The 12,901-nt window shown below is 38.9% G+C and overlaps 1 protein-coding gene across 7 annotated transcripts in view; it reads left to right on the top strand.

The window, feature by feature from the left end:
• eys (EGF-like photoreceptor maintenance factor) overlaps positions 1-12,901 on the top strand; it is a 149,977-nt gene that overhangs the window by 83,296 nt on the left and 53,780 nt on the right. For 6 of the 7 annotated variants that reach the window (XM_089011450.1, XM_089011452.1, XM_089011447.1 and 3 more), the window contains 6 exons: positions 726-939; positions 7,844-8,034; positions 8,391-8,482; positions 10,713-10,863; positions 11,273-11,385; positions 11,640-11,809. In XM_089011450.1, coding sequence (XP_088867576.1) covers positions 726-939; positions 7,844-8,034; positions 8,391-8,482; positions 10,713-10,863; positions 11,273-11,385; positions 11,640-11,809 — 931 coding nt within the window. The remainder of the gene's footprint in view (positions 1-725; positions 940-7,843; positions 8,035-8,390; positions 8,483-10,712; positions 10,864-11,272; positions 11,386-11,639; positions 11,810-12,901) is intronic. The other variant, XM_089011451.1, reaches the window with a different exon arrangement.

Here is a 12,901-nt window from a genome sequence, read left to right as displayed (position 1 = left end):
TCTCCTCCTGCACCCTCAATTCCCTTGACAATTATGCTTATGATGAAGCAATAATATTACTTTATTGGGCTGTCAAAATGCTGGTGCTATAATGAATTGACAGCGTCTTGAGTGTAAATGTTTCGCATGGGTGAGCAAGACTAATTCGGATCAGCGGCAAATGACATCATGATACGTTTGTCATCCACATTGATGCATTCTGAGAGTTATAAATCATTTTGAGACCGGTAATCGTAATTGTTTAGTCAAATTAAAAGACAACTTTCTAAATCATGTCAATTCTGGCGTGATATCCTCATAACAATCCATTAACCGAGCCACTGATCCTCAGCAGCCTATGCGAGCAATCTTCGGGCAGTACGTGAGGTACGTCCTGAAGTGGTTGCCAGTCCATCGCAGAGCAATATTCTGATGACAATTATGAAAAGGGCGCCTTTGCTTCATGTATCTGGCTCACAGTGCTAGTTGGTTTATGCTCCACCCCTCTCCAAAAGATAATTCAAAATCGCCAAGGTACTTTTCGTGAACTATACTAACAAACAAATACACTGCGCTGGAAATTAGCCTCATTAAATGCCTCTTTCTGCGTTTGACCACATTTGCATCCATTTGCATAATTAAATATGACTTTTTCAACGTGAACTTTATTTTTCATCCCCTTAACCTTATATACAGTTATTTCACTTCACACTCGCATCTACGGGCTGTTTATTCTGTGTACACAGGGGAACAACTGTGAGCACAACTATGATGATTGCCTCTTAAAGCCGTGTCCAGAAGCATATTCCTGTGTAGATGGCATCAACAAGGTCACCTGCCTCCCTCCTGCAACGGATGCTATTCCCTCGGAGACTGCACTCAAGAACATCACTCGCGGCTTTGCACCACGTGTTCAAACACCAATACTGAGCCCTTCGTCAACAGCTGCGCAATCCACAGGTACAAAATCACACTTGGCGGGTCTTATCCGCGTGAAACTGCTGTGATGTCCTTATGTTGCCTTTGGGATTGAAACAGAAGTTTTTGATTCAGAAGTAAGAAAGTTTGCATCAGGACTTTTTTGGTTGCTTCGAGATTCAATTGGGTTCGGCTTAACGCACCGTCTTGTGTATTTTATCTTTCTTTCTTTTGATGCAGCGAGCAAGCGCAGGAAATGAACAAGCACTGCAAATTGCTAGGCACAAAACTGAGGGCGAATTTTAAATAAATCAATTAATTCTTAGCCTGTCAATTGATTGTTCTTGGATCACTTTGGAATGAGCGGAGACTCTTGAGTCTCTGAGTTGAATGTTTCCCGATAAAAATGTCATTGCTTTTTTGGCCTTTATAAAATTCAAAGAGCCTTAGGAAATGACTTGTATTGAGTCGCCATACCCTGTCCATCTAAAGCACAGGTGTCAAAGTCAAGGCCCGCGGGCCAAATCCGGCCCGCCACATCATTTTTTTCGGCCCGGGAAAGCAAATCAAACTTGTTAAATTCCATGATGATTGCTAAAATCTGAGCCAAAATGTCATATTTTTGGATGTCAACCACAATAAAAGTCATTATTCTTGACTTCAGATTTGAAAACGAGTTATTCATTAATTTGCTGTGTGCTCTATATGTAATATTTGAAGGGATTTAAACATTCTAATGGGTTCCCCAAATTCATAACGGCCCTCGAGAGGAAACCATAACTACAATGTGGCCCGCGGCAAAAAATGACTTTGACACCCCTGATCTAAAGAGACACATTTCACCTACCATGAACTCTTCGATCGATGCCACCCGAAAAATAACCTCGCTCAAGTTAAAAGATGTTGATTTCTTTCATGTTGTTGCTGTCTCAATAAGGTCACAGTATTCAATGACACTATGATTCGAAGATGTGGTGTTAAAATATATGTATATTTTAATGAGTGAAATGTGCATTTATGCCTACGCCCCTTTTGTTTGGCCCATGCCATAAAATCTCGAGATTTATGACTTCGGAAAAAACTGCATCACTAATCTTACTCTACAAAGAAGTAAAGGTGCTTTTAAATGAAATGTATTATTATTATTATTATTATTATTATTATTATTATTATTATTATTATTATTATTATTATTATTATTATTATTATTGTTATTATTATTGTTGTTATTATTGTTTCTCTTTAGATTATGCAGATGCCTAATGTAGTGTTGAGTGATTCTCCTGTATTATCACTGGCATACCTGCCAAGGGCATGTTTGTTTAACCCTTCACATTGCATCAAGAGATGTATGGATATTTTCACATAGGTTGACTTATATCCAATGCACTTTTAGTAAATGCATTTGGTTAATGTGGCTGGCATTTAAAGAAAAATGTCACATAGGTGAACAATACTTTTGACATGATGGCCAATAATGTGGGTAAAGCACTGAACAAAATGAGCTGCTTTTGGCTTGTCAGGAGAGAAGTGAAACCCGTCCATTATTTCCCATCAGGTTTATCTATATATGGATGAGTAGGGTAGATAGAGGGTTTTTTCGATTGTGAAGCAGGATCAAGCCTTCAGTATCTTAGGGTCGTCGACATAATCTCCCAGACCCGACCGGTACATCTTGATAAGCAACAGCAGAGGCAAGGTCTCTAACCCTGATTGGCCCTGACCAGACTCGTGTTGTATAGGTTGGGAAACATATTACCGAAATGGTGATCTTATACAAAAGATGAAAGTCATTTTAACGTGCTTTATCAGAGAGATGAAAGGTACAGATCACATATTTCATACGTTATTGCTATTGAATTGCATTGCGTGAGAGAGGAGGCAGATTGTTTCTTCTTGACAGATGGGGTCTGCCTTTGCTTTGAAACTGTTCACAAAGTCACAGAGCAGTTAAGCGGACCTATTGAACACAGACGAGCTTGAACCAATTCAGTGTGACACACTGAAATTCACTCTGGGCCAAACATAATGGAGTCATCCCAGCTACACCTGATCCATTCTTGGGCCTCTCTGGACTGTCTTTGTGCAGAGTTACATGTGTTGTACGTGGAAAGGCCAGCGTTCATAAAGCATCTCATCTAATGACAAATGTATAAAGTGGGTGAATTTGTCTTAAGGTTTAGGGGCATGGGAACCTGCAAGTAAAATCTAACTAGGTCACAATCAAAAAGAAAGCAGTGCCCTTGGTGTTGCTTGAAATAGACGTAGACAGTGGTTCTTCAAACCTCAGTCGACTTTGCAACGTGTTAAAAAAAAACTGTCAATTGGAATTTAAACAGAGGCTTTAAGGTACAGTGACTTGGATTTGCTCCAATAACCACAGCAAATCTTATTTCACAGACCAATATAATCTATTTCCTTTTCTGCCGCCGCTATGCACACAAAGCTGCGCTCTGCAGTTTGAGAGATGATGGAGAGCTCGCAGGCCAGCGCTGGTGGAAAAAAAACTGAATGCTGTTGAGGCACGCTGACTTTCTTCGGCCTTGTACTCTTGCGTCGTACAAGGTTTATAACCACAATAGTTAAATTCGATTGATTGATCAATTAGATATCGGTTTTTAAACAGTATACAGTAAAGTCTCGTTATATCGATATCGGATATATCGATAGTCCCGGTTATATCGATATTTTTTGCACGCACGGAGAACATTACATGCAAACAGGGTCGGATATATCGGACTCCCCCTTGAATATCGATATAACGAGACTTTACTGTATTTATTTTATTATATTTTTAGTTTTGAAGAACTTCACTGCTTCCGTTTTTAATAATTAATTTAAGTACAGTGATACGCTTTAGCTAACAAACTTTTTGATTTCCGAACCTTAAATTTCTGAGAATATAATCTTGGCATACGAACTAATTTCGAGAAACACACGGAGTGCCACAATGGCTGGCGGACTCGTTTTCGGCGGAAGAACACCAAACCACATGGCTGAACAGCGCCACCGTGGCTGCCGGACTACTTTTCCACACCCCCTTTCTCTCCCAACTACTTTTCCACACCCCCTTTCTCTGAGTGCGGACGTGGTTTGCTATCGAGTGGAAACTTTTGCTTTTTTTGGGGACCGAAAATGACCCCACCACAGTCAAGTGTTAAGCCGAAGAGGACACAAAACGAAATTACGGTCGAGCAGAAGAAGATCATCGAGAAACACGAACGAGGTGTGTGTTTGTGTGATTTAACGTCCCAGTACATGTATGCTAATTCGACCATTGCTATATGTGGCTAAGGGTGTTTCTGCGTTGTCTAAGCAACGATCTCAGGCAAAAGAAAAACTTCTGTTGATTTGGATTAACGAATAGCAGCTCGCAGGGATCAGTGTTAGTGAGGATATTATCACAGAGAAAGCACGGCAACTTCACTCGGATATCATCAGGAGGCAACTATGTACATCAACGACCATCACAAAGGTAAATAAAATGACTTTATTAATAAGTACAGTTTATTTCTTTCATTACAATACAATAACACATTTATTATACATAAAATCAGTTATATTTTGTGATGTTTAATTCTCATTTTTAATGGTTTCCTATGGGAAATTAATGTTTGGAAGACATACTTTTGGCCTTACATACACTTTCTGGGAACCAATTAAGTTCGTAAGGTGAGGAATCACCGTATTTGGAAAGTGCTGGTCATGTCGTGGTATATTTAAAAAGGGAGCGTAAAGAAAAAAAATCATGCAAGGGACTAACCGCATCAACAACAGCCACAACTAAGTCTATCACACACTACGTTGCAGGTAAAATAATCAACATAGAGCATTATCTATTTGAAATGAAATGCTCTCTGATAGTAAAAGCCGATGACTCTTTTCATCAATATTTTTTTAATATTTCCAGACTTTGCGAGTGAGTCACGAATGCGCTCATGTTTGGAGTGCCCATGAATGAAGGACAGCCTGAAGGAATTCCTCTGAATTATGAATAATATTCATTATTTAAATCAATTGAAAAAAAAACAGAAATAAACCAGTGTGCAGTCCAAGGATAGAATTCTGAAGTAAAACCAACAGTTACATTGAGGATAAAGTTTCTACCATATAACAGTCTGCTGAAATTTCCTCCATGTGCTATCTTCAAAAAAAATAAAAAAAAAGATCCCCCCCCAGCAAATGTTGAAGGTAATGAATGACCTTTATCCTCCCCTCAAGGCACAGCAATTTCACAAGTCCAAGAATGGCTGTATTTTATCTGTCGTGTGACAAGTTCAATCAGTGACTCTATTACATTACATTAACTGATAAATCAAGGACAAAACACCTTGGGTTTTTTACTAATATATGGGACGTAAAGTCTATATCAATTAAAACTAATCATGTATGCATTACAATATATGTTCTTATATTCACATCTTACAAAATATATACGGTATTTTTTCCAAAGTGGAATAATGTGCTATAACCTGACATTACCTCACGGACACCTCGCACAGTTCACCTTATTAACTGACATGTCATGAATGTATGACTTGTATCAATTATTTCACCTTCTTAATGGATGAGTAGCACCCAATGTTTGGATTGAGAATTTCGAATTCAGTGGATAGTTTGGGTGTTTTCCCCATCCATGCCTCGTTTTTTTTCCGTGGGTACCTTGTCTTCCTCCAACATTTTAAAAACCTACTTGTTAGGTAAACTCAAAATTGATCATAAGTGAATGAGAGTTTGGATGGTTGTTCATCGATGAGCCGAAATTATACCCCATTTCTTGCCAAAAGTCTGCTGGGAAACGTTCCAGCTAACCCACAAACCTAATTAGTGCTGTGGAAAATCGATTTAGATACATCTGCTAAAGATAATCACACCTAATAAAAGCAGGGGACAGATTAATGCAAAGGCTAAATGTCCCTACAGACACTGGAACTCTCCCATAGCGAAGTGAAATTAACACACATGGGTGATAAAAGACGGGAATAGTGTTTTGAACAACCACACAAAAACAATATTTCATCAGTTCATCATTATTAAACGACAAGTCACAACTCAAAGGACAAAATATAAAATGACCTGTAGAGTGTCTAGCAAAAAAAAAAAAAAAAAAAATAGCCTCAACTTTTTACACATGTGCGGCCCCACACAAAAGAAAAAAAAACACAGCACGGACCCTTGACTTAACACATGATCAACAATCAAGAGTCTTCTTCCCAAGCTGGAAATGCTACAGAAAACAAAGAAAAAGTAGTAAAAGGAAATAGGCCAGATGCTAGCTTATCTGGTAAATGAAGCGTGGGGGCAAATCTTGTAAACAAAAGTCTTTTCTCTTCCATCATGGTGAATGGCGAATAAATAAATACACAATAAATAAATACATGAATAGATGGATAGATACGTGGATGGTTGGATCTAGAACTGCTTCATACAACAAAGAGGGTGCTGAAAGTGCTTAAGACTGAATGACTGTGTCTTTGTGTTGTCATATGATTTTGTTATTTTGTATTTTTGTTCTCTTAACATCAAGATGGCTGCGCGAGAGTGGCTGCCTTTCCAGCAGCTCCTATATTTTGTTTTTCTACTTCTTCTAATAATATTTGGTTTTGTTATTCTACTTTCATTCCTTCCATAACTTTACTGCTGTTAAATTTAAATGTTTCCACTGCGAGACAATTAATCGGATGGATGGATGGATGGATGGATGGATGGATGGATGGATGGATGGATGGATGGATGGATGGATGGATGGATAAATTTTACATCAGCACTGGCAACTTGTATTGCCAGGAGTAAAGAACACATTGCTGCATCGTTGCATTGTTTTGCATTGTTGGTTTATCCTCATTAATTCACAGATCACAGTGGGTATGCTCCTCATGATTCCTCTCACCCCACCCCGCGCCGTAGGGGTATTGGTCCTCTAGTTTCTCGGTCCAAATGGGGTATTTTGGTAAACTTGCTCGTCAAATGCTCTGAGGAGCACGCCGTCAGATCAGAAGTGCTTGCCAACCTATTAGGACTTGACATGTAACAAATATTGATAGCGGTCTCACTTGTGCTTGCTCGATTAATCGTGGCAACAACTTAAAAGGAGCGTAGCTGATTTCTCTAGTGTCATGAATGTTTTTTTTCCTCCCTCTCCTCAGATAAGAACAGACAGAGCATGAGACAGGTGCATCCACAAATGCTTTTCAATTGAACACACTCCTCGCCTTGGCTTATCGGTAACAATTTGTAGGGTTTCTTTCAAATGTGAACAATATTGAGCATGAGGCCCCAGTCCAAGGGTGTCGTCTGTGTCACTACGCTCAAGAAGCTTACGGGCAAAGCATACTTTAACAGAAGTGTCCCATAATTGCCTCTTCTCACGGATGATACGAGACAAGCTATTCCGCTATAAAACTCGGCATATAATAAATGTGCAGGACTACATTGAGCTTCTCTCTCTTGATATTGTGCCATTTGCATGCTTCGCGGCTTTCCCGGTGAATAAGATGGCTTTCAGTTTGCCACGATAGTGAGCAAAAAGGAGGAAAAGACAGTTGCATAATGTCGAAGGATTCTTTGCACTTCTTTTCAAATAAAAGCAATCTAGCCTTGCTCCCTTGTTCAAGTTTTTTTTTCTTTTTCCTCTTATGCGTCTTCCAGCTGTATTCTATTTCTGATGCCAAGGTTATTTGATCGATACAGGTTACATTTACATTTTATGCTGCAGCAAAGCAACAGACTCGGAGGAATACAAACAGCGAGTTCAAGTCTGTCTCATATCGTCTCAGTTAGGCATGGAAGCTTTTCCATGAAGTGCCATAAACTCACCCAGAACTGAGAGTGGGTGGACAAATGATTCCCGTTTTTTCCGTTTTGGTATGAATAGTGGATCTCAATTGATTATAAAAATGGACATGTTTTTTTCCATCATTTCAACATCTATGTTTGTATCCCTTAGATTCAAACTATCTCCAGTACTTTGGAAATTCTTACCTGGAATTTCAAGGGATCCACCTAAGCATCATCAACAATGTAACTGTGAGATTTCAGACGCAAGCGGACCGTGGAACTATTATTTATGTAGGCCAAGGACCCGATAAGACAGATTTCTTTTTCATGGAACTCTTTGTCATGGATGGGACGCTAAAGGTAAAAATTTTTAGACCATCATAGCCTGTTAGCTGAAAAGGCTTTTTTTTAAAGGTTATTTTTTTAAAAGTACATTTTACACAGACATGGTATGAGTTACACAGACATGGTATGAGTTAATGTTACAAAATAATAGGCGCTCAAGTCGATCAACAACCAGTCATGCCAATAACTATTGTGTGTTAGTGATCGTGCTGTGATGTCCCAAATGAGATCCCAAAAATGTTTTTAATAATATGGAAATGATATTTACTCAAAAACTCTCCTTGTAAAGCATGCTTTCCGTTTCAATGAAACGGTAATTCACCAAAAATACGCTCACATCCACAGTTAAATGTGTCATCATTTACTTTCAGTATGTCTTTTCCTGCAATGGAGGGGATGATGCCGCTTGGATTAACACCCAAATTCCTGTTGATGACGGCAAAGTACACATTGTCAGAATCAGGTATGTTATTTTTCAATGAATACCAGCTCACCATCAGGGATTATGACATGCCTGAATGGCTTGGGTTTAGTAGTGGTAATTTCAATTTGCAGTTCCGATTTGGGTTTGTCAATAAACAAATCAGCCTTTGGCTATTTTCCATTTAATGGTGAAGAAGAAGCCTATTTGTATCATAAGCGTCTTAGTTTTATGTAACATGCAAAATATGCTCAAATGGTATTAACGGCTGATGTGGTATTAACTTCCCCATCCCTCATCATCCTCTTGCGTCAAGTAGTGAAGTGTTTTTTCGAATGAATGACTGTAAGTCAAATCAAGGGGGCATAGGAGAAGTCATTTGCAGTTTATGACCAACAAGCCTACTTTTCAAAGAACCGGATCACAGTGCTGCTATTAAAAAGCATTAGTGATCAAGGAGAATGCTTTATTGGCGGTTCTCAAATCTTAATTTGCAGTGTTTCATGATGAGAAGAGAAGGGATCAAGAGCCAAGCACAAAATCAATGTTTCAAAGATTTAATGTTAGGCTGCAAACCCTTTGACATTTTTTTCTTTAGTCTTGGCACAACATTACCATCACTTATCAATAATATTGAGAATTCCACAACTGTCATAACCATTTTGGCAGTCACTTTGTAATTATGCTTTCATTTCATCATCGGTGAGACAGAAAATCCTTTTTTTTTTCAATAGACAAAACCCTCGAAAATAGAACTAGTTGCTGATAAGCTTCTGGTTTAAAATGTCTTTGAGCAAGGCACACAAACTACAGTTAAGTGTTGCTGCTATTAACTGCAGTGACAATAGGCACATAAAGTAATGAGAAATACACAATTTAAAATAAAGTAACAAGGCTGCCACAGCATTCATTCTTTTGCATTATAAAAGTGAAAAATAGTATTTTTCCCACAATGCTGTTCTAATTCTTCTTGCAAATGAACATTGCACGTAGATTACAGATACAACAATACTCTAGTTTGAACGTCAGTGTATGTATACAAACGCCCGATGGCCTTGTTCGTTGATTTCAGGATTGTAATGAAATGGAAAAAATAATGGAATTACTTCCTGGTTTAGACCTTAAAGTAAGCAAAAAGTAAGTCATACTACAGAAGTTGATAAAAAAAAATTAACTGTTGACACGCCTATACCGAAGAAACAACTCTGCCTTAAATAGGTATGTGGGAACAAACTGGCCTATCAGGTGAAAGGGCTTCAAGGTTCCACCCCCTGTTTTTTTTCTTCAAGAAAAATACAACCGTGGTAAGAATCAATCATCATGCGCTGTGCTGAACCCTTGGAGACATTTTGAGTACGAGAGCGCTCATAACTAGAGGGCCAGGAGCATAGAAAAATGTGTGCAGGTGTCACAACCTAAATAATTTGTCATTGAATGATAGCGGACTTCGTCCATCTTTGTCTGATTTGACCCAAAGCTACAACACCATGGTCATCCTCATCGCCAAACTCATTGTAGACTTTTAATATATCTTCCCGTCAAAGACTCTTTTCAGTATGTTAAGTAAAAAGGCCGTTGGGGCTGGCTTCTCAAAGACATTGTGCACACTGCCCTCTGGCTGCATGCCAGGCCATTCTCCCAGACTGCGTCTAAATTAACGGTCATTCCATCCAAGCAAGTTCTTGTGGAATGATTCACAGGCGAGAGGAACTGTTTGGAAAGTAAGGCGCCAAGAAAATCCACCTCCGTTGATGTGTGGACTTCCTCAATTCCCTTCAAGTAACAATAGATATTCGGAGTTGGGGTGAGAAATCTGTGGGCTGAGTACGATCAAGTGAATGATGGTTCATGATGAATCGACACTGGTAATTATCTGGTACCCTCTGTGGATGTTTGTCATCTTTGGTTCATCTACAAATATCACCCAAAAGACAAAGATTAATGGCTTTTTGTTCATGTGTAAACACTATGTAGGAAAACCTTCAATGATAAATGGATACTTACACAAATGTCCTGCCCATGCTCCTCTGTGTTCGTCATGATGAGTAGCATGGTAAAACAAATTGTACATATGAATCATTTTTAAATTGACTAATTTCAGACCACTTTCCATCTTTCTTTACCAAAAATGGTCAACAAGAATCTGCTCATGTTTAGCATTTCTTATTCTATGAACAAAGGCGGCATTGTCTGATGAAGTATGTGTTTGGAAGGACTTCCAAAACTTGTCACCACGTATATAATTGACGTTCTTTGTGTCACTTCATATTAGACAACACATGGCTCCTTGTGAGGCTGAAATATGTCTTTCTGGCCATGAAAAAATCAAAAGTGCTGCAAGTCATTTGGCGTTGGAACACATGATGCAAAGAACAAACCACATCTTCATTGGCGGTCTGCCGCAACGATACTTGGCCACTCAGGTAGGATTGGAAAAACATACATCTGTCGCCAAGAAAAGATCCTTAATTGGATAAACATAAGAATAGGTCAATTACATGGGATTACTGCTCTTTGGAAGCAGCATTTTGGTCTATGAATATTACACACTTGCTCACGTGACTGCACTAATCCCAAAGTGGATAGGAGCATACAGTATGCTCGTCTGAATTTGTAGAATTCGACCAAAGAATAAACATTAAACCAAAGGGGCAATTTCGTTTGAGAGCAAAAAAAAAGGTTGAATCATTGAGTTATGCCCGACCAACAAGACGAAAAAGTGTCGTCACTTCTGAAGGACAGAATGCGATTGAAACAGATCATCCTTAGAGCGTTTATATTGTGATAAAAACAGTGAAACAAGAAAATGACTTCCACCTCACCCCCTTTTAGATTGACTGGCCATTCTACAACTACACTGGCTGCATTGAAATCCTTGAATTTAACCAAGTCAGTGGTTTGCATGTGTCAGATGCGATCACTAGCAACAACATTGGTACTTGCAGGTGAAGTATTTTAACACATCAGTTTTTGTCTCTCAATTAAGCCATTTCCAAAACTGAGAAAGAAGGGACATTTTTGAAATTGGTATTTACGTTAAAACTTAGTTCATGTCGATACGACAAATATGTTGCTGTCTATCACATTTTCCGTATGCACTTATATGTTAATGGTTGGATTCAAATGTATTTTCCAGCAACTATGAGGTTTGCATGCTGCCCATCAATATGCCTCTTTTTTTCATGTGACTGACCAACAGTGTCAACACAAGCGGAGCTCCCGCTCAAGCAGCAAAACGTTCCCAGCATGAAATTTGTGTTGATGATGTTTGCTTCAATGTGGGGACGTGTCATGAGCTGCAACAACCTGCCAAAGAAACGCCTTCCTGCCATTGCCCGCTTCATTTTACTGGAGCATTTTGTGAGAAAGGTAATGTAATGCGAGTATATATACATGTGTACTGAATACGTCTGTGTAAGCTCTCAGTCGTACAGGAGTGGTCCATCGATGAGAAGGTTTTTTTCAGCCGTCATCTGTACAAATTTGAAGGTTTCGGACGTTTCGCCTCCTATCCAAGAGGCTTCGTCAGCGAACTAAAGTCTGACTGGTCGTACCGGCCCTATTTATATATCCCTAATGTCCAGCCATGGCGGCGCCGGACACAGCTATGATAGGTCCCTACTCTCAGGTTGGGGGGAGCAGAGGACCACTCCCTGTGGCCCCACTGATTGTTCCTACATTCCTGACTAATGATGAGGTGATACCGGTGGGAGTGGGGGAAATGGGCCAGTCGTTAGTATATATATATATATATATATATATATAGGCCGGACCGGGACGCGAACCGGCAAACTCTGCACTGTGAAGCCGGTGTGCATATATATATATATATATATATATATATATATATATATATATATATATATATATATATATATATATACACAGTAAAGTCTCGTTATATCGATATTCAAGGGAGTCCGAAAAAATATTGATATTACCGGGACTATCGATATATTCCACCCTGTTTGCATGTAATTTTCTCCGTGCGTGCATAGAAATAGTATCGATATAACCGGGACTATCGATATATCCGATATCGATATAACGAGACTTTACTGTATATATGTTATTGTGACTTCAGTAGTGGTATCTTCGGAGAGACAGACAGCTAGCACTGTGTGTTAATATATGCTGAGCCTCTTTGGGTAATAGGTTTCACATCGAAGCGGAATCGAGTCCGCTGCATTCCAAATTTTGAGTGATGTGAATTATTCACAACATGATTAATGAAATGAAAGATCCATATAATCAGCTTGAACCTTTCCTAAATGAGAATGGACCTTGCGGCACTTGTTCATCATTGAACCCATACTTTCAACCGTTCTTTTCAAAAATACTTATTTGAAAGACACAATTGACTAGATATGATTCAAAAGAGTAGAAAAAGGAACATGCAGAAAATGAATCCAAAATATAAGGATTCTGCCTTTCCAAAAAAAACCTTCGTGAACACAATCG

This window comes from Hippocampus bargibanti, linkage group LG13, assembly GCF_051943395.1.
Source record: "Hippocampus bargibanti isolate YZ-2025 linkage group LG13, ASM5194339v1, whole genome shotgun sequence".
NCBI classification, from domain to species: domain Eukaryota; kingdom Metazoa; phylum Chordata; class Actinopteri; order Syngnathiformes; family Syngnathidae; genus Hippocampus; species Hippocampus bargibanti.
This window is presented reverse-complemented; position numbering and strand designations above follow the sequence as displayed.